Source organism: Pseudophryne corroboree, chromosome 2 (assembly GCF_028390025.1).
Source record: "Pseudophryne corroboree isolate aPseCor3 chromosome 2, aPseCor3.hap2, whole genome shotgun sequence".
NCBI classification, from domain to species: domain Eukaryota; kingdom Metazoa; phylum Chordata; class Amphibia; order Anura; family Myobatrachidae; genus Pseudophryne; species Pseudophryne corroboree.
The window spans coordinates 933,301,505-933,324,684 of NC_086445.1; the positions used below are offsets into that span (position 1 = coordinate 933,301,505).

A 23,180-nucleotide genomic window follows, 5' to 3' on the forward strand; every position below is an offset into this window, starting at 1 on the left:
CGGACGAGTCCGTAATTCTGCCCTGTCCATATGGAAAACCAGATAGGGGCTTTTACATGACAAAGCCGCCAATTCTGACACTCGCCTAGCCGAAGCTAAGGCCAATAGCATGACCACTTTCCACGTGAGATATTTTAACTCCACGGTCCTAAGTGGTTCAAACCAGTGAGATTTCAGGAAACTCAACACCACGTTAAGATCCCAAGGTGCCACTGGTGGCACAAAAGGGGGCTGAATATGCAGCACTCCCTTTACAAACGTCTGAACTTCAGGAAGGGAAGCCAGTTCCTTTTGAAAGAAAATGGATAGGGCCGAAATCTGGACCTTAATGGACCCTAATTTTAAGCCCATAGTCACTCCCGACTGTAGGAAGTGAAGGAAACGGCCCAGTTGGAATTCCTCTGTAGGGGCCTTCCTGGCCTCACACCAAGCAACATATTTTCGCCATATATGGTGATAATGTTTTGCTGTCACGTCCTTCCTAGCCTTTGTCAGCGTAGGAATAACTTAATCCGGAATGCCTTTCTCCCCTAGGATCCGGCGTTGAACCGCCATGCCGTCAAACGCAGCCGCGGTAAGTCTTGGAACAGACAGGGCCCCTGTTGCAACAGATCCTGTCTGAGAGGCAGAGGCCATGTGTCCTCTGTGAGCATTTCTTGCAGTTCCAGATACCAAGTCCTTCTTGGCCAATCCGGAACAATGAGTATTGTTCTCACTCCTCTTTTCCTTACGATTCTCAGCACCTTGGGTATGAGAGGAAGAGGAGGAAACACATAAACCGTCTGGAACACCCACGGTGTCACTAGTGCGTCCACAGCTATCGCCTGAGGGTCTCTTGACCTGGCGCAATACCTTTTGTAGCTTTTTGTTGAGGCGGGATGCCATCATGTCCACCTGTGGCAGTTCCCATCGATTTGTAATCTGCGTGAAGACTTCTTGATGAAGTCCCCACTCTCCCGGGTGGAGGTCGTGCCTGCTGAGGAAGTCTGCTTCCCAGTTGTCCACTCCCGGAATGAACACTGCTGACAGTGCTTGCACGTGATTATCCGCCCAGCGAAGAATTCTGGTGGCTTCTGCCATCGCCACCCTGCTTCTCGTGCCGCCCTGGCGGTTTACATGAGCCACTGCGGTGATGTTGTCTGACTGAATCAGCACCTGTTGGTTGCGAAGCAGAGGCTCCGCTTGACTCGGGGCGTTGTATATGGCCCTTAGTTCCAGGATATTGATGTGCAGACAAGTCTCCAGACTTGACCACAGCCCCTGGAAGTTTCTTCCCTGAGTGACTGCCCCCCACCCTCGGAGGCTTGCATCCGTGGTCACCAGGACCCAGTCCTGTATGCCGAACCTGCGTCCCTCGCGAAGGTGAGCACTCTGCAGCCACCACAGAAGAGACACCCTGGCCCTGGGGGATAGGGTGATCAGCCGATGCATCTGAAGATGCGAACCGGACCACTTGTCCAACAGATCCCACTGAAAGGTCCTCGCATGGAACCTGCCGAAGGGAATGGCTTCGTATGACGCCACCATCTTTCCCAGGACTCGCGTGCATTGATGCACCGACACCTGTTTTGGTTTTAAGAGGTCTCTGACCAGAGCCACGAGCTCCTGGGCCTTCTCCTCCGGGAGAAACACCTTCTTCTGGTCTGTGTCCAGAATCATGCCCAGGAAGGGCAGACTCGTCGTAGGAATCAGCTGCGACTTTGGAATATTCAGAATCCAGCCGTGCTGTTGTAACACCTCCCGAGAGTGTGCTACGCTGATCAGCAACTGCTCTCTGGACCTCGCCTTTATAAGGAGATCGTCCAAGTATGGGATAATTGTGACTCCTTGCTTTCGCAGAAGCACCATCATTTCTGCCATTACCTTGGTAAATATTCTCGGTGCCGTGGACAGACCAAACGGCAACATCTGGAATTGGTAATGACAATCCTGTACCACAAATCTGAGGTACTCCTGATGAGGTGGATAAACGGGTACATGAAGGTAAGCATCCTTTATGTCCAGAGACACCATAAAATCTCCCTCCCTTGCGATGACCGCTCTGAGCGATTCCATCTTGAACTTGAACTTTTCAAGTATATGTTCAGGGATTTTAAATTCAATATGGGTCTGACCGAACCATCTGGTTTCGGGACTACAACATGGTTGAATAATAACCCCCTCCTTGTTGAAGGAGGGGAACCTTGACCACCACCTGTTGAAGATACAATTTGTGAATTGCAGTTAACCCTGTTTCCCTCTCGGGAGGGGGGGGGGGGGGGGGGGAGCCGGCAGGGCCGTCGGTGAGGTGGCATCTTCTCAAAGTCCAGCTTGTATCCCTGAGACACAATATCTATTGCCCAGGGATCTAACAGGGAGTGAACCCACTTGTGGCTGAACTTACGAAAGCGTGCCCCCACCGGGCCTAGCTTCGCCTGTGGAGCCCCAGCGACATGCGGTGGATTTTCGTAGAGGCCGGGGAGGACTTCTGTTCCTGGGAACTAGCTGTGTTGTGCAGCTGGTTTCCTCTGCCCCCGCCTCTAGCAAGAAAGGACGCACCTCGGACTTTCTTGTTTCTTTGTTCGAAAGGCTGCATTTGATAATGACGTGCTTTCCTAGGCTGTGCAGGAATACAAGGCAAAATATCAGAATTACCAGCTATAGCTGTGGAGACCAGGTCCGACAACCTTTCTCCACACAATCCTTAGCCTTCCATATGCCACTTAAGTTGGCATCATCTGTCCATTGCATATTCTACAGGATACGTCAAGCAGAAATCGACATAGCTTTGCCTCTGGGACCCAGTATACTCATGTCTCTTTGGGCATGTTTTATGATATATATCTCTTAAGACAGCATCTTTATTATATATATGTATATCTCTATATATACATATATATATATATATATATATACACATACTAGGGTCTCAATTTCTGCTGATAAGGTACCTGTCCACGCCGCCACAGCGCTAGAAACCCATGCCGACACAATCGCCGGTTTGAGTAGTGTACCAAAATGTGCACGCTATCTGCAGGATCCCTGAGAATAGCTAGGGCTACCTTTTGGGCAAACGTGACACCCTAGGGGAAGATTCCCATCACATCCTGGCCCTAGTGGGGAAAGGATACTGCCTGAGAATTCTTTTTGGGAAGCTGCAGTCTCTTGTCTGGAGATTCCCGCTCTTTTTCCTCATGAGAGGAGGGAAATTTACCTCAGCTTTCTTCCCCTTAAAATGTGTACCCTTGTGTCAGGGACAGATGAGTCATCAGTGATATGCAAATCATCTTTATTACAATAATCATATATTGAATACTTTTCTGCCATTTTGGCTGTAACTTTGCATTATCGTAGTCGACACTGGAGTCAAACTCCGTGTCGATATCAGTGTCCATTATTTTGGATAGTGAGCATTGTGAGACTCTGAAGGTCTCTGCGCCATAGGGACAGACATGGGTAGATTTCCTGTCTGTTCTCTAATCTTTTGTGCAATAAATTCACCTTAGCACTTACACATATCCAAACAGGTGTCGGCGTTGTCGACAGAGACACCCTCTCACACACATATTAGCTCCATCTCCTCCTTAGGGGAGCCTTTTACCTCAGACATGTCGACACACACGTACCGACACACCACACACACACAGGGGATGCTCTATTTGAAGACAGTTCCCCCACAAGGCCCTTTGGAGAGACAGAGAGAGAGTATGCCAGCACACACCCCAACGCTATATGACCCAGGAATCACACAGTAACGTAGTGTTAACCCAGTAGCTGCTGTATATATTGTTTTTACGCCAAATTTATGTGCCCCCCCTCTCTTTTCACCCTCTTCTATCGTGCTTCTGCAGGGGAGAGCCTGGGGAGCTTCCTCTCAGCGGAGCTGTGGAGAGAAAATGGCGCTGGTGAGTGCTGAGGAAGAAGCCCCGCCCCCTCAGCGGCGGGCTTCTGTCCCGCGATTTTGTGTAAAATAATGGCGGGGGCTCATGCATATATACAGTGCCCAACTGTATATATGCCCACTTTGCCAAGAGGTCTCTAATTGCTGCCCAGGGCGCCCCCCCCCCCCCCCCTGCGCTCTGCACCCTACAGTGACCGGAGTGTGTGGGTGTAATGTGGGAGCAATGGCGCACAGCTGCAGTGCTGTGCGCTACCTCATATGAAGACTGGAGTCTTCTGCCGCCGCTTTTGACGTCTTCTTGCTTCACACGCCGGCTTCTGGCTCTGCGAGGGGGACGGCGGCGCGGCTCCGGGATCGGACGACCAAGGGTGCGTTCCTGTGTTCGATCCCTCTGGAGCTAATGGTGTCCAGTAGCCTAAGAAGCATGACCTATCCGCAGTTAGTAGGTCTGCTTCTCTCCCCTCAGTCCCACGTAGCAGAGAGTCTGTTGCCAGCAGATCTCTCTGAAAATAAAAAATCCTAACAAAATACTTTCTTATTAGCAAGCTCAGGAGAGCTCACTAAAGTGCACCCAGCTCTGTCCGGGCACAGATTCTAACTGAGGTCTGGAGGAGGGGCATAGAGGGAGGAGCCAGTGCACACCAGTATTCCTAATTCTTTCTTGGAGTGCCCTGTCTCCTGCGGAGCCCGTCTATTCCCCATGGTCCTTACGGAGTCCCCAGCATCCACTAGGACGTTAGAGAAATAAACATTCTGAGCCTTATGGGCCCTACACACTGGCAGATCTGCGTCCGTGCTGCCCGGACGGCGGGGGGTGGGGGTGGGGGGGAGGTGACGGGGGGAGTGAAGTTTCTTTACTCCCCCCGTCACCCGGCTCCATAGCACTGCATGCTAATATGGACAATCTCGTCCATATTGGCCTGCATGCACAAGCGACGGGGCACCAACGATTAACGAGAGCGGGGCTGTGCATCATTAATCGTTGGTGCCTACACACTGCACGATATGAACAAGTTCTCGTTCATTAATGAACGAGAGCGTTCATATCGTGCATTTTATCTGCCAGTGTGTAGGGCCCTTTAGCATTATATTCTAATACAGCTAGTATATATAGGAGGCATTAATAACTACATTTCTCTGACGTCCTAGTGGATGCTGGGACTCCGTCAGGACCATGGGGGATTAGCGGCTCCGCAGGAGACAGGGCACAAAAATAAAAGCTTTAGGACTAGGTGGTGTGCACTGGCTCCTCCCCCTATGACCCTCCTCCAAGCCTCAGTTAGGTTTTTGTGCCCGTCCGAGCAGGGTGCAATCTAGGTGGCTCTCCTAAAGAGCTGCTTAGAAAAAGTTATTAGGTTTTTTATTTTCAGTGAGTCCTGCTGGCAACAGGCTCACTGCAACGAGGGACTTAGGGGAGAAGAAGTGAACTCACCTGCGTGCAGGATGGATTGGCTTCTTAGGCTACTGGACACCATTAGCTCCAGAGGGATCGAACACAGGCCCAGCCATGGAGTCCGGTCCCGGAGCCGCGCCGCCGACCCCCTTGCAGATGCCGAAAAGTGAAGAGGTCCAGAAACCGGCGGCAGAAGACTTTTCGGTCTTCATGAGGTAGCGCACAGCACTGCAGCTGTGCGCCATTGTTGTCAGCACACTTCACACCAGCGGTCACTGAGGGTGCAGGGCGCTGGGGGGGGGGCGCCCTGGGCAGCAATGATAATACCTTGTTCTGGCTAAAAATACATCACATATAGCCCCTGGGGCTATATGGATGTATTTAACCCCTGCCAGGTCTCACAAACACCGGGAGAAGAGCCCGCCGAAATAGGGGGCGGGGCCTATCTCCTCAGCACACAGCGCCATTTTCCTGCACAGCTCCGCTGCGAGGAAGGCTCCCAGGACTCTCCCCTGCACTGCACTACAGAAACAGGGTAAAAAAACAGAGAGGGGGGGCACTTTTTTGGCGATATTTATATATTAAGCTGCTATAAAGGAAACAACACTTCTGTAGGGTTGTTCCTATATATTTATAGCGCTTGGGTGTGTGCTGGCAAACTCTCCCTCTGTCTCCCCAAAGGGCTAGTGGGGTCCTGTCTTCGATAAGAGCATTCCCTGTGTGTCTGCTGTGTGTCGGTACGTGTGTGTCGACATGTATGAGGACGATGTTGGTGTGGAGGCGGAGCAATTGCCGGTAATGGTGATGTCACCCCCTAGGGAGTCGACACCGGAATGGATGGCTTTGTTTATGGAATTACGTGATAATGTCAGCACGTTACAAAAATCAGTTGACGACATGAGACGGCCGGCAAACCAGTTAGTACCTGTCCAGGCGTCTCAGACACCGTCAGGGGCTGTAAAACGCCCTTTACCTCAGTCGGTCGACACAGACCCAGACACGGACACCGAATCTAGTGTCGACGGTGAAGAAACAAACGTATTTTCCAGTAGGGCCACACGTTATATGATCACGGCAATGAAGGAGGCTTTGCATATCTCTGATACTGCAAGTACCACAAAAAGGGGTATTATGTGGGGTCTGAAAAAACTACCTGTAGTTTTTCCTGAATCAGAGGAATTGAATGAAGTGTGTGATGAAGCGTGGGTTAACCCCGATAGAAAACTGCTAATTTCAAAGAAGTTATTGGCATTATATCCTTTCCCGCCAGAGGTTAGGGCGCGCTGGGAAACACCCCCTAGGGTGGATAAGGCACTCACACGCTTATCAAAACAAGTGGCGTTACCGTCTCCTGAAACGGCCGCCTTCAAGGATCCAGCTGATAGGAGGCTGGAAACTACCCTGAAAAGTATATACACTCATACTGGTGTTATACTGCGACCAGCCATCGCCTCAGCATGGATGTGCAGTGCTGGGGTGGTTTGGTCGGATTCCCTGACTGAAAATATTGATACCCTGGATAGGGACAGTATTTTATTGACTATAGAGTAATTAAAGGATGCTTTTCTTTATATGCGAGATGCTCAGAGGGATATTTGCACTCTGGCATCGAGAGTAAGTGCGATGTCCATATCTGCCAGAAGAAGTTTATGGACGCGACAGTGGTCAGGTGATGCGGATTCCAAACGGCATATGGAAGTATTGCCGTATAAAGGGGAGGAATTATTTGGGGTCGGTCTATCGGATTTGGTGGCCACGGCAACAGCCGGGAAATCCACCTTTTTACCTCAGGTCCCCTCCCAACAGAAAAAGACACCGTCTTTTCAGCCGCAGTCCTTTCGTTCCTATAAGAACAAGCGGGCAAAAGGACAGTCATATCTGCCCCGAGGCAAAGGAAGGGGTAAGAGAGTGCACCAAGCAGCTCCCTCCCAGGAGCAGAAGCCCTCAGCATGACGTTGGGGCTTTACAAGCGGACTCAGGGGCGGTGGGGGGTCGACTCAAGAATTTCAGCGCACAGTGGGCTCACTCACAGGTGGACCCCTGGATCCTGCAGGTAGTATCTCAGGGTTACAGGTTGGAATTCGAGAAGTCTCCCCCTCGCCGGTTCCTAAAGTCTGCTCTGCCAACGTCTCCCTCAGACAGGGCGACGGTATTGGAAGCCATTCACAAGCTGTATTCTCAGCAGGTGATAGTCAAGGTACCCCTCCTACAACAGGGAAAGGGGTATTATTCCACACTATTTGTGGTACCGAAGCCGGACGGCTCGGTAAGACCTATTCTAAATCTGAAATCTTTGAACCTGTACATACAAAAATTCAAGTTCAAGATGGAGTCACTCAGAGCAGTGATAGCGAATCTGGAAGAAGGGGACTTTATGGTGTCCCTGGACATCAAGGATGCTTACCTGCATGTCCCAATTTGCCCTTCACATCAAGGGTACCTCAGGTTTGTGGTGCAAAACTGTCATTATCAGTTTCAGACGCTGCCGTTTGGATTGTCCACGGCACCTCGGGTCTTTACCAAGGTAATGGCCGAAATGATGTTTCTTCTGCGAAGAAAAGGCGTATTAATTATCCCTTACTTGGACGATCTCCTGATAAGGGCAAGGTCCAGAGAACAGCTGGAGGACGTAGTAGCACTAACCCAAGTAGTGCTGCAACAGCACGGGTGGATTCTGAATTTTCCAAAATCTCAATTGACCCCGACGACACGTCTGCTGTTCCTGGGAATGATTCTGGACACGGTTCAGAAAAAGGTGTTTCTTCCGGAGGAGAAAGCCAGGGAGTTATCCGAACTTGTCAGGAACCTCCTAAAACCAGGAAAAGTGTCTGTGCATCAATGCACAAGAGTCCTGGGAAAAATGGTGGCTTCTTACGAAGCGATTCCATTTGGCAGATTCCACGCACGAACTTTTCAGTGGGATCTGCTGGACAAATGGTCCGGATCGCATCTGCAGATGCATCAGCGGATAACTTTGTCTCCACGGACAAGGGTGTCTCTTCTGTGGTGGTTGCAGAGTGCTCATCTGTTAGAGGGCCGCAGATTCGGCATACAGGACTGGGTCCTGGTGACCACGGATGCCAGTCTGAGAGGCTGGGGAGCGGTCACACAGGGAAGAAACTTCCAGGGAGTGTGGTCAAGCCTGGAGATGTCTCTTCACATAAATATACTGGAGCTAAGAGCGATTTACAATGCTCTAAGCCTGGCAAAACCCCTGCTTCAGGGTCAGCCGGTGTTGATCCAGTCGGACAACATCACGGCAGTCGCCCACGTAAACAGACAGGGCGGCACAAGAAGCAGGAGGGCAATGGCAGAAGCTGCAAGGATTCTTCGCTGGGCGGAAGATCATGTGATAGCACTGTCAGCAGTGTTCATTCCGGGAGTGGACAACTGGGAAGCGGACTTCCTCAGCAGAAGGTGGATATGATGGCGTCCCGCCTCAACAAAAAACTGGACAGGTATTGCGCCAGGTCAAGAGACCCTCAGGCAATAGCTGTGGACGCTCTGGTAACACCGTGGGTGTTCCAGTCAGTGTATGTGTTTCCTCCTCTGCCTCTCATACCAAAAGTACTGAGAATTATACGGCAAAGGGGAGTAAGAACGATACTCGTGGCTCCGGATTGGCCAAGAAGAACTTGGTACCCGGAACTTCAGGAGATGCTCACGGAAGATCCGTGGCCTCTACCTCTAAGACGGGACCTGCTTCAGCAGGGACCGTGTCTATTCCAAGACTTACCGCGGCTGCGTTTGACGGCATGGCGGTTGAACGCCGAATTCTAAGGGAAAAAGGCATTCCGGAAGAGGTCATCCCTACCCTGGTAAAAGCCAGGAAGGAGGTGACTGCACAACATTATCACCGCATTTGGAGAAAATATGTTGCGTGGTGTGAGGCCAGGAAGGCCCCGACGGAGGAATTTCAACTGGGTCGATTCCTACATTTCCTGCAAACAGGATTGTCTATGGGCCTCAAATTAGGGTCCATTAAGGTTCAAATTTCGGCCCTGTCGATTTTCTTCCAGAAAGAATTGGCTTCAGTTCCTGAAGTCCAGACTTTTGTAAAAGGAGTACTACATATACAGCCCCCGGTTGTGCCCCCAGTGGCTCCGTGGGATCTTAATGTAGTTTTGGATTTTCTCAAATCCCATTGGTTTGAGCCACTCAAATCGGTGGATTTGAAATATCTTACATGGAAAGTAACCATGCTACTGGCCCTGGCTTCAGCCAGGAGAGTGTCAGAATTGGAGGCTTTATCGTATAAAAGCCCATATCTGATTTTCCATTCGGACAGGGCAGAACTGCGGACGCGTCCTCAGTTTCTGCCTAAGGTGGTTTCAGCGTTTCACCTGAACCAGCCTATTGTGGTGCCTGCGGCTACTAGCGATTTGGAGGATTCCAAGTTGCTGGACGTTGTCAGGGCATTGAAAATATATATTTCAAGGACGGCTGGAGTCAGAAAATCTGACTCGCTGTTTATACTGTATGCACCCAACAAGCTGGGTGCTCCTGCTTCTAAGCAGACGATTGCTCGTTGGATTTGTAGCACAATTCAACTTGCACATTCTGTGGCAGGCCTGCCACAGCCTAAATCTATCAAGGCCCATTCCACAAGGAAGGTGGGCTCATCTTGGGCGGCTGCCCGAGGGGTCTCGGCATTACAACTCTGCCGAGCAGCTACGTGGTCGGGGGAGAACACGTTTGTAAAATTCTACAAATTTGATACCCTGGCTGAGGAGGACCTGGAGTTCTCTCATTCGGTGCTGCAGAGTCATCCGCACTCTCCCGCCCGTTTGGGAGCTTTGGTATAATCCCCATGGTCCTGACGGAGTCCCAGCATCCACTAGGACGTCAGAGAAAATAAGATTTTACTTACCGATAAATCTATTTCTCGTAGTCCGTAGTGGATGCTGGGCGCCCATCCCAAGTGCGGATTGTCTGCAATACTTGTACATAGTTATTGTTACAAAAAAAAAAAAAAAATCGGGTTGTTATTGTTGTGAGCCGTCTGTTCAGAGGCTCCTACGTTTGTCATACTGTTAACTGGGTTCAGATCACAGGTTGTACGGTGTGATTGGTGTGGCTGGTATGAGTCTTACCTGGGATTCAATATCCTTCCTTATTGTGTACGCTCGTCCGGGCACAGTATCCTAACTGAGGCTTGGAGGAGGGTCATAGGGGGAGGAGCCAGTGCACACCACCTAGTCCTAAAGCTTTTATTTTTGTGCCCTGTCTCCTGCGGAGCCGCTAATCCCCCATGGTCCTGACGGAGTCCCAGCATCCACTACGGACTACGAGAAATAGATTTATCGGTAAGTAAAATCTTATTTTCTGATGCAACAAAATTGCCAAAAGTAAACATCATCTTTCTACCACAGTGTCCTACTCTCACAGAATGTTTGGGAGACTCATAGCAGCCATAGGGGGAAACCTAGTAGTAATAAAGCCCACTCACCTTGGGAAACCTTATTATATAGTTGCTGCAGTGAATGTGCTTTGATTTACACAATTACCCCAACCTTGAAGATGCATATTGGACCATTAAGCCCCAACCACCTCCACTTTTTCTACCTCACCCCCTTTCTATTAGAAGACAGATGAGTCCAGTATGATTTATGACTCATGGACAAAATATTGCTGCAATTGTTGCAACATGGTGGGCATGGTCATACCAGTGAGGGAGACGTGCCTAGCATTCTCCTTTGCTGAAATCACCCTCACATTGCTGCACGCTTACAGTCCTGACTGGAAGGGGCTGAGATAGTAGCTGAGGAAGGCATGGATTCATGCATTATTTAATTTATATAGCCCAGGATAATATGAACATATTTTACACATTGCCAGGGACTTGTGTCACAACAAATACCATGTGAGGCTCTAGGTTATTGCAGTGGCAGAGCTTATGGGTATATGGGTGGGGTTTAGCCAGCAAGTGGCCGGTATTGAGTGTTATGGGGAGGGGATTGTGCCTTGAGGGCTGGACTTAATTGATTTTGCATGGGAAAATGTTGGGTTGGGAGACTTGCGGTCATAATTTGAGACATTTGGAGGTAGTCATTAGTATGGTCATTGTCTATAACAGGTACATACGGGGATTGCCTCACATTGTACTCTGGCTATGATGGATGGGTTCAGGAGGCTGGAATATACATTTCTATAATACTTTTACTAATGGAAGTGGTATTATAGAAAAGTATACCAAAGTAGTGGAATTTTAATAATTATTATCATGAGACTTATACCCCTTTCACACCGCACAAATAACCCGGTATCGACCCGGCATATTGCCAGGTCAACACGGGTCAGTGTGCGGTGTGAAAGCGCCACGTCGGATTTCCCAGGTCGCCTGACCCAGTAATTCAACCCGGGTTATAAGTAGTGTTCTTCCCGAGCAGTGTTGAATACCGGGTCAGTGGCTCTGTAAACAGTTTCCTGGGTCGAGCCGATCCGGGACCCGTTTACAAGATAGGGAGAGGCGGCGCCGAGATGAGCTCATCTCCCAGCGCCACCTCCGCCCCTGCTGCCGGCTCTGCGCCCCCCGCCGCTATGGCAACCGACCCGGCATATTGCTGGGTCTGGAAGCCATCAGAAAGAGGTAGGAGAGTCTCCAATGCCAGATCCCACCCGGGAATGACCCGTTTCCAATTCCCGGGTGGGATCCGGCATTGGAGATGTGAAAGGGGTATTAGAGTGACCGCTCCCAAAACTTTTTTTGTCTCTGTATTTGTAGGTGACTACATTCCGCGCCATGCATTGAATGAAGAAGGAAGTTTCCCTGATGCACAGCTCTGTATACAGATTGGGACCATGGGGCAGAAGTACTAAGCCTTGTACAGTGATAAAGTACTAACCAATCAGTTCCTCACTGTCATTTTTCAAGCCCAGACTGCAAGATGACAGTTCAGAGATGATTGGCTGGTACTTTATCTCACTCCACTTTATCATTGTACATCTGCTCCCATGTGCAGCATGATTTTTGTCGGAATAAGTCACTTTTTCTCAGCTAACCATTACACACGGCACGTGCTTTATCTGGATCTGCTGTAGCCCGGATGTCTAATGTATTTGCAGACATGCTTATTAGATCAAGTTGGGAACAACTATAACTACAGTATGCAGTATAACTTTGGCACATAAAGAATGTGAAATGAAAGTCACAGTATGTAATAAAATACAAGCATCACTTCTCACAGGGCAGAAAACACATAAACTGAGCCTAATATTGTCCTCCCAGCCTGTGATAGAGAGGATATGCATACCATTAGCATGTCATAATGACAGCACTTTTACATATGATTTATAATATCAGCCGATGCTGGCAAGACAAACACACATGTATAATCCAAATATATTGTCTATTTATTGCGTGAAGCATGAAATACGACTGACTTGCAGCTCTCCCTCCAGCACGCTAAGAAGGAACAGCAGGTCATCTCGAGAGAGGTCATCTGCCTTTCTGTTAGAGGCCTTTTGTTTCTGATCCGATTTGTGGCTTCTTAAGATAGTACCCGTTTCAGCAACGTAGTCTCTCTGCTTCTTCCCCTTGTTCCGTTTAATGGTATCCGATTCCTGGTGCTTTTCAGGACAAATGCTCTGGAAGATGTTTGTTTCTTGGCAGGCCATGGCGTCGGCTGGGCACTCAGTGTTGTTATTTTGAGAACGCATTTTTAGAATGCTGACAAAACATAATAATAGAAAAAAAAGAAACAGCGGATTAGTTACCATGTCAATATGAAATTATAAACTTACATTAGGGATTAGTAACAGACATGCAGCCATGGTTGGTTCTATATAGGAGTGGGAGAAGGGACCTTCTGACGTACCTAGGGGAGGAGACACGTCACCAGGGGGAGGAGCTACGGGCAAACAGGGTACCCGAAAAGTACCCTCGCGGGCTCGCTTTGCTCGCCACGCTTCGGGCACGGTGGCTCGCTTCGCTCACCACCTAATTACTAAAGGTAATAGTTGGTGGTGTGGATACTAGAGCAACTGTACCGCTGGCGTGGCTCCGCCCCCTTGTGTCATGGCTCCTCCCCCTGAAGGAAAAGGTCCCTTAGGCCACTTGGATCTAGCCTCTACCATGCAGCCATGTAACTGTTAGTCAGGGGTGGTGCTGACCATCCTACTTCCCATTGCTGCAGCTAAATTCCCACCCCACCCCCATCCCCAGCATCTCTTACGCACCTACTGTATAGGGGTCTGCACAGAAGAAAGACAAACCGTAATCCTGTAATTATTAGACCGACAAACCAGGTAGAGACTTCAGAGTTTAGACTTTGTGGGGAATTCCGTGTCCGTGAAATCCCTCTTTTAGAAAAGTTTTTTTGTTTTTTTAAATGGGCATCCTCGTTGCCAGCAAGAGCTGATGCTTTGAGGATAGAGGTGGAATAATTAATGGGCCAGCCAATAAATTAACTGTCATTCCCACAACTAAAGTAATGCTCAAAACATCACCTGTTTTGGGTGGGTTTTTTTTTGCGGAATGGGAATTATTTTGTGGAATATCAGGACCATCACTTATTTGGTTCCGATTTTTGATGATTTTTCGTCAATGTTTAACTATCAACAATGTTTTCTTCTGTTGGTGAATTGTTGACTGGGTCTATGGCTTTCTGCTGGGCCTACTTGGGACCTTATAAACTGAACACAATATGAATAAAATCCAGCTGAACTGCCATTTCTATCATCTCCCAAATACATGCTCTGGCTGCATTCTGCAGGGTAAAATTATTTGTAGGCTTTTCTACAGCACGATATGTATGTATTTATACGCACCTTGTAAACTAGAAATAACATTTATCACATCAGCATAACATTTACATGTATTTTGCGTTGAGCATATCTACTGTTTGTGCTACAATGTTGGAATTGGCCCAATAAAAGTCCTAATGGCGGATCGGCAGCGAATCAGCGTGCTGTCTCTCTAGCAGAGGTATGTGCAAGGTGCTGTCCGGGCACATTTATAAACTAGCAGTGAACAATGTAGTGCATGGAATGGGATGTAGTTATGTGACCGGCGTTCAGGAGACCACCGGTCACAACACCTCCCCCTGCATCCCTAACACTGATAATCCTGACAGTCGGCGTACCGACTAAAAGGGACTATTCCCACTCGTGGGTGTCCACAACACCCATAGAGTGGGAACAGAACCTGTGGTGAGCGTAGCTCACCATGAGCCTTCAACGGGCTTCGCTGATCCCCCCCCAATGGCATTTTGCGGTCCGGATTTTGACCGCTGGTAACACACATACCCAACCCCATAGTTATATGGATATTAAATGATTTTTATGCTTAGTTTCAAGATCCTACTATTTACATTCTGAATATTTCCTTCTATTTTAGCATTAGCGTCAAACTCTGTTTAAAGCCAAGCATCCTAGATTAGCATTCAGGGTAGGCAGTAATAAAGTAATGATTTTGCACATCTCGCATGGCAGCCACTATAAACCTGATCCATCTGACCAAATCACTATTGGAACCAAGGTGGCGACAAGTCAGTAGGATGGATAATGGCATACAAATGTCTTAAACATTGATTTACGTATATCTGGACGTGAAAACAATCCACGTGCTCCCTACACTACATTATTCATGTCCCCAAAAAATAGAGCCAGTTTTGTTTGTCTCTTCCCCTACCTCCCTGTGCCGCCGCCCCCCCCCCTTTCCCCCTCCCCCCCTCTCCCACGCACCTTTCTATTACCCTACAATTTTGATAGGTGCCAAAGGTGTTGTATGGCACAGGTACTAGGAGACCCATATCTTCACTTTTCCTTTGTGTAGCAATGTTTGCAAAGATTGTGTACTGTAATAGAAAGTGTCGAGCTGGGTACACACTGGAGCGATGTGTACCAATCGGACCTGCATATTGGCACCTGGATACACATTGAGCGATGTTGACGGATGTATCACTGTTATGATTTTCATGCGCATACATTTTGTCACTAGCGATATCATCAGGCTTGTTGTGCAGCACATCAAACACGACAACGTTGCTAGCAACCGTGGGCAAGTGCATATCGGACATACCCACTGCCTGATATGCGATGTTCTTAGCGATAAGTCTGCCCGATCCACCGTATTCGATGACCTATCGCTCAGTGTGTACACAGATTTAGAGTAATGTGGCACTGAAATGACCGTCATTCTTACTGTTTTCTGGGAGTGCGCATAATTCGGTCCCAAAAATGTACAAATGGACAAACACTATTGGGCAGCCAAAATGCCGCTCAGATAGTACAGTTAGCTGATTCTCATCATACGGATGGCATTTTTATTGGGGAAAGTTGAAATCCAGATGAGCTTAAGTAATTTCCATCCATCTTTTGTGGTCAGAGGTCTCCCACACAAATATAAAAGGCACAGTGTTTCCACATGCCTCGCTGTCCATAATATTAAGTACTGCATAAGCTGAAAGTCGCCTATATGTGAAGCCTGTTTTCTCTCTTCTGAGGCAAAGTGCCTATACAGGAAAAATATATGTTGTAGTTTAAAGTCTGCTCTCTTTAATGAATGTTTCAAGAAAATCGGTTATGCTTGTTTTTTTGCTATTGGACGTCAAAAATGGTGGAAAATGTAACGCGAGATTTTGTGAAAGCAATTTTAGATGACATTATCACAGGAATTAAGTAACTTTAGTCTGTTATTTTATGATTGTGGCAGCGTCCACTTGGATAGTTAGATATATTAATGTCATACTAAAATAATGTTTTCCTTTGGAGATATGGGCAGCTGACTTCCAGAAAAAAAATTTTTGGCCTACTTTGGCTCATACTGTCAGAAAATAACTTTTTCTATAAGCCTTGAGCTAGCTATTTGTGAAATCCGCATCAAAAGTTGTATAAGCACGTGAAGGTTCACAGCTTTTGCTCTTGTAGATTTGCACAGCAATTACTTGAACATTGCTGATTGTGCACTGTGGAGTCAAGGGGGGTACTGACGATCTTAACACAGACCTCTTAGCACACATCTCTCCCCCCGCTCAGCACAGCGCAATGTGTGCTGAGCGAAGGGGGGGGGGGGGCGCTCACTTCACACAACGGTGAAGTGAGCGACCCGCTAGACAGGCTCAATCTAGCACCGGCGATAGCGATGCGCGGGGTCGCGCATCGCTATCGCTGGGGGGCATACACACGGCAGATCCGTGTTTAAAATCTAAGCAATCTAGTCAGATTGCTTAGATTTTAAACACGGATCTCTCCGTGTATACCCCCCTTTAGTGACAGTTTCACCTACCTCCACTACCAGGGCCACGATTCCACTACTATTGCATGCTGTGAACTGAGACTTCACCAAAGTTAGTTCTACATATATACCAACCTTCGTGCAAAGTTTCATCCAAATTGGAGTTGGTCAAGTGGGGGACCCTGGTCCACTTGACATGGATCATTTATTTGGAGGGCACCGGGGCATTTGCATTGTGCGTAATGTAACTTCCGGATCCTACATATATATATATATATATATAAAATAGAGAAAGAGAGAGAGAGCCAGGAGGAGACATACAGCGGCACTCAGAGACTCGTTTTAAGTTTATAAAGTGCAAACATATTTAATCCATAGTTGAGTCGGGTGACCAAAGTTTTGGGGCCGTGGCGCCCCTTGGTCAAGACGTATCACCTTGACAAAGGGGCGCCACGGCCCCGAAACGTTGGTCACCCGATTCAATTATGGATTAAATATTTTTGCACTTTATTCACTTAAAACGAGTCTCTGAGTGCCGCTGTATGTCTCCTCCTGGCTCTATACTTTTTATATATATATAATATATATATACACTGCTCAAAAAAATAAAGGGAACACTAAAATAACACATCCTGGATCTGAATGAATGAAATATTCTTATTAAATACTTTGTTCTTTACATAGTTGAATGTGCTGACAACAAAATCACACAAAAATTATCAATGGAAATCAAATTTATTAACCCATGGAGGTCTGGATTTGGAGTCACCCTCAAAATTAAAGTGGAAAAACACACTACAGGCTGATCCAACTTTGATGTAATGTCCTTAAAACAAGTCAAAATGAGGCTCAGTAGTGTGTGTGGCCTCCACGTGCCTGTATGACCTCCCTACAACCCACACAAGTGGCTCAGGTAGTGCAGCTCATCCAGGATGGCACATCAATGCGAGCTGTGGCAAGAAGGTTTGCTGTGTCTGTCAGCGTAGTGTCCAGAGTATGGAGGCGCTACCAGGAGACAGGCCAGTACATCAGGAGACGTGGAGGAGGCCGTAGGAGGGCAACAACCCAGCAGCAGGACCGCTACCTCCGCCTTTGTGCAAGGAGGAACGGGAGGAGCACTGCCAGAGCCCTGCAAAATGACCTCCAGCAAGCCACAAATGTGCATGTGTCTACTGAAATGATCAGAAACAGACTCCATGAGGGTGGTATGAGGGCCTGATGCCGGGGGTTGTACTTACAGCCCAACACCGTGCAGGACGTTTGGCATTTGTCAGAGAACACCAAGATTGGCAAATTCGCCACTGGCGCCCTGTGCTCTTCACAAATGAAAGCAGGTTGTCACTGAGCACATGTGACAGACGTGGCAGAGTCTGGAGATGCCAAGGAGAATGTTCTGCTGCCTGCAACATCCTCCAGCATGACCGGTTTGGCAGTGGGTCAATAATGGTGTAGGGTGGCATTTCTTTGGGGGCCACACAGCCCTCCATGTGCTCGCCAGAGGTAGCCTGACTGCCATTAGGTACCGAGATGAGATCCTCAGACCCCTTGTGAGACCATATGCTGGTGCGGTTGGCCCTGGGTTCCTCCTAATGCAAGACAATGCTAGACCTCATGTGGCTGGAGTGTGTCAGCAGTTCCTGCAAGACGAAGGCATTGATGCTATGGACAGGCCCGCCCGTTCCCCAGACCTGAATCCAATTGAGCACATCTGGGACATCATGTGTCGCTCCATCCACCAATGCCACGTTGCACCACAGACTGTCCAGGAGTTGGCTGATGCTTAGTCCAGGTCTGGGAGGAGATCCCTCAGGAGACCATCCGCCACCTCATCAGGAGCATGCCCAGGCGTTGTAGGGAGGTCATACAGGCACGTGGAGGCCACACACAGTACTGAGCCTCATTTTGACTTGTTTTAAGGACATTACATCAAAGTTGGATCAGCCTGTAGTGTGTTTTTCCACTTTAATTTTGAGGGTGACTCCAAATCCAGACGTCCATGGGTTAATAAATTTGATTTCCATTGATAATTTTTGTGTGATTTTGTTGTCAGCACATTCAACTATGTAAAGAACAAAGTATAAGAATATTTCATTCATTCAGATCTAGGATGTGTTATTTTAGTGTTCCCTTTATTTTTTTGAGCAGTGTATATATATATAAATATATATATATATATGTATATATATAGAATTATTAATTTTTTTTCATGTACATTACACCTTGAGAAAAATGTTTGTATAGCATTGGAACGTCAGACTTTATCGTAATGTGCTTTATGAGTTAATACACCATTTTCGTCATTTATAAAGAGTTCAGATCTGCTGCAAATCATTTGCATTTCTATAAGGCTATTTTGCGTATGAATTAACCTCAGACTAGCATGTCCTTAATGTGGTTTGTTATAGCAAAGATCAAAACAATCCACTTGTGTGTGATGATGTGGAAGCGTGTCTGTGCAATGAACTCATGTCTGCCGGGTTCACCAAGGACTATAAGTGGCTGAGTTGCAGGAATAAATCAAGAGATGGATTCGATTTGTGGCTAAAATATGAAACCAACTGTCTTCGGCCTGTCCTGTCTTTGTTTTTGTAAATTGTTCTTACTGTAATTTATCAGTTGTTTCTCATCAAGCTTGAGACATTGACAGGACGTAGTCATTGTGAAAAGATAACTATCCGGTAATACAAAGCTTGAGAGCAGGTCCTTCCTACCTCTATGACTGTTTGTTATTACCCAGTTTTATTTTATCATTGTTTCTTATTGTAAAGCGCAATGGAATTTGCTGCGCTATATAAGAAACTGTTAATAAATACATATTATGTTACTACAGTATATGCACAGATAACTCCATGTATTAGATGTCATTTTTACTCTACAATATTCCTTTGCTTGTACATATTTGAATTTCTAAGGTCATAGAAAATATTTTAAATCTGGGAATGCAATCCCCCCTTCCACCCCACCCCTCACCCCCTTCCAAGGACCTCTTTTAGAAGGTTGGCGCAGGCCTTGTGCACGCTTCTATAAATAAAGCTTTATGCATAAAACAAATATAAAATAACTACATTCTGATGATACTATAGAGTTCTATCCAAGCTATAGGTAGCATTATGCAACCAGGCTGCGGCTTAGGGGGCACTGCGTTCGATAATGCAGGACCCCATGTCCGATGATGCAACATCCGCTCCTCAAATGTGCAGAGCGGGTCTTGCACATGTGCAGTTCAGTAGATGTACGTAAACCATCAGTTTGTATACATCAATGAATTATCCCCATGGAGTGTTCTTCCAGCTGGAATGAAGACAGTTCATTTTTCATGATGTAGGGTTGCTGTATATGAAGTCATATCTGCAGAAGCAATGGATGGATTTATTTAAGTAATCATAATCTACAGCAGGATTAGGTAACATCTTCCACTCCAGCTGCTGTGTAACTACACACCCCAGCATGCCTTGCCACAGTTTTAGCATGCCCTACCAGCAAACCTGTGGTCGGGCATGCTGGGATGTACAGTTTCACAGCAGCTGGAGTGCTGGACGTCTTCTACCCCTATTCTACAGTTCTACGTAAATTTTATATTGCGACGTTGTTCCGGAGTAGAGTCAGACATCTATCTATCCTGTATATTTATATATCTATCACTCTCTCTCTCTGTTGGTAGTAGTCAGGGGTCAGTACGGGCACTGCAGCTACAGAGCGAGCTGCCATGCACTGTCTGTTCTGGCACCTTTCTATCATAGCCTGCATTAACTTGTACAGCAATTTGTGCTTTAGTAGATTTTATTATTATTATTACTACCAGTTATTTATATAGCGCACACATATTCCGCAGCGCTGTACAGAGAATATTTGCCCATTCACATCAGTCCCTGCCCCAGTGGAGCTTCCAATCTATATTCCCTACCACATGCACACACAGACACATTCACGCTAGGGTTAATTTTGTTGGGAGCCAATTAACCTACCGGTATATTTTTGGATTGTGTGAGGAAACCGGAGTACCCGGAGGAAACCCACGCAAGTACGGGGAGAATATACAAACTCCACACAGTTAGGGCCATGGTGGGACTCGAACCCATGACCTCAGTGCTGTGAGGCAGTAATGCTAACCATTACACCATCCGTACTGCCCCAATCTGCTATGAGATAAGACTAGATCAGCTAGCCATAACTCCCCATGCACATCATTGAGCCCTAAGAGCCCATGAATGTCGCTGGTTCAGCGGTTGTCCTTACTTGGGCCACTTATGGTAGATGCTAATAACTGCCTACCAGGAACACCCCACAAGACATGCTGTTTTGGAGATGCTCTGATCCAGTCATCTAGCCATCACAATTTGTCCAAGGTGCTGAAATCCTTGTGCTTGCTCATTGTTCCTGCTTCCAACACATCAACTTGTAGCTAATCCCACCCTATGACAGGTGCCATTGTAGTTAGATAATCACTGTTACCACTTCACGTGTCAGTGGTTATGGCTGATCAGTGGGGGATCCGTTCACGTGGTTGACAGTGGCCATGTCAATTAGAATGTCTGCATGGGGCAAAATGTCAACAGGCACCTTGTTGACATCCTCAGAACGTCGACATCAGTACTTCCGCCATGTGAAAAGTTATCCTTGTGAGGATGCTGACTTTTTGGCTTAGGGGTGATGGTTAGGGATAGGGTGGCATAGGCTTCAACCCGTGAGAGAGATAAAGTAGCAACCAATCAGATCCTGACTTTTTTCAAACACAGCCTGTAACATGGCAGTTAGGAGCTGAATGGCTGGTACTTTTCTCTCTCTCCGAGCATTTATGCATACCGTATGCCTCATTGAGAGAATACTTACCAGAACACTGCTCGTCCGACGTCTGCGCTGGGACTGAATGTCACATGACTATCAGGACCTGGCAGAAGACGCTGAAGCTGCTGCAAGAAACAGGTAAGTGTGCACTGGGACATCAGGGACATTAGGTGGACATTCTGTTGACGTGATGTATGTCAACATGAGACTTGTCATCCTAACATACCACACCCAATCAGTGGGTGTATGTATCTATATCTACTGTGTGTGTGTGTGTATACTGTGTGTGTGTATATATATACACACACACACACACACACACACACACACACACACATATATATAAATTGTACAATGCATTTAAGCTTGCAGCCAAAAAATGTATGTGATAGAGTAGGGCTTGCAGTGAAATGGGGTCCCTTGATGGGCTGCAAGCTTAAATGCATTGTACAATTCATGAACTAAAATCCCATTATTAATCCAGTTATGTATTAACGTATTAAGGTGAATGAAATTACTAAGGAGAGTGCAGGGTTCTCGGTATATGTATAATTGAGCAGGTGGTCACAGCCCACTGCACCCCAACCTGGGTGTGGGGAGTACATGAGTGCACCCCTTTCCTGGGAATGGCGAGTGCGGTGGATTCCTGTAGAAATGAATATAGATATGTGTGTGTGTGTATAATATATATGTATGTATGTATGTGTATATATATATATATATATATATATATATATATATGCATACACTCTCCAATATGTGCAAACAGCGGCAGTCAGGGACTTTAGATGAAAAATTTATATTTCACATCACAAAGAAATACCAACTTTTCGGGGCTCACACGCCCCTTTGTCAAGATGTGTAGCAATGTTGTTAACTTGACAAAGGGGCGTGTGAGCCCTGAAAAGTTGGTATTTCTTTGTGATGTGTAATATACACTTTTTATCTAAAGTCTCTGACTGCTGCTGTTTGTACATATTGGAGTGTATACTATTGTTCCAGAGGGCACCGGAGCAGAGAAATATCCCTGAAGGAGGAGTGCCGGTCCATATGCGAGTTTTATATATATATATATATATCTATCAGACTACTAGGTGATTCATCGCGCCCTACGGGCGCTCTTCACACCGTCGTAAGGGGCTACGCCCCCTTAACCCTTGCACACCCTTGTGGCGTGCAATATTTTTATTATATGGAGTATTACCTCCAATCATAGTGGTTAAATAAAGGGCAAAGGGCGTACGATGGTTAAGGGCTCGAAGCCCCTTGCAATGGGGTGAACAGCGCACGCAGGGCCTGATGAGTCACCTAGTAGGTGCTTTGGTTGGGGGAGTGGTGGGTGCGGGGAAGACGCGGATGGGATCCGGGGGTGCTACGGGAAGGGGAGGGGCGGTTGCGGTGGTGCCGCAGGTGGGGATCCGGAGCCACCGCGGGTGGGGGAGGAGCAGTTGCGGGGGTGCCTCGGGTGGGGGAGGGGCGACTGCGGTGGTGTGGCGGGAGGTGCGGGGTTGCTGCGGGTGGGGGAGGGGTCCGGAGCTACCGCGGGTGCTGGAGGGGGTATGTGGGGGTGCCGCGGATGGGGCCCGGAGGTACTGTGAGTGAAGGAGGGGCGGGTAATGCTTATCCTGCTTCTCCTGTCAGCAGATAAGCTGCTGTCCTCCCTTTGGCAGTGGCTCTCCCGGAGACTCGCACAGCAGCCAGACACTATTGTTAGCGTCGGTGTCCCAACGCGCCGCATTACAGGGAAGAAGATGCACTCAATAAACTACAGCTCCCAGCAGCCCTAAGGGCCGGAATGCTGTAGTTTATTTAGTGCGTCTACTTCCCTGTAATGCGGCACGTTGGGACACTGGTGCTAATAGTGACTGGCTGGCAGAACTGAGTGACTGGCTGAATCAATGTAAAAGGTGAGAGTGCTGTGCAGTGTCAGTGACACTGCACACAGG

The 23,180-nt window shown here is 47.6% G+C and overlaps 2 protein-coding genes across 4 annotated transcripts in view; one reads left to right on the forward strand and one right to left on the reverse strand.

Moving 5' to 3' along the window:
• CMSS1 (cms1 ribosomal small subunit homolog) overlaps positions 1–23,180 on the forward strand; it is a 600,650-nt gene that overhangs the window by 279,307 nt on the left and 298,163 nt on the right. The window lies entirely within an intron of this gene.
• FILIP1L (filamin A interacting protein 1 like) overlaps positions 1–23,180 on the reverse strand; it is a 504,217-nt gene that overhangs the window by 258,183 nt on the left and 222,854 nt on the right. For all 3 annotated transcript variants that reach the window (XM_063956250.1, XM_063956251.1, XM_063956252.1), the window contains one exon: positions 12,657–12,942. In XM_063956250.1, the coding sequence (XP_063812320.1) occupies positions 12,657–12,932 (276 nt within the window). In that variant the 5' untranslated portion in view covers positions 12,933–12,942. The remainder of the gene's footprint in view (positions 1–12,656; positions 12,943–23,180) is intronic.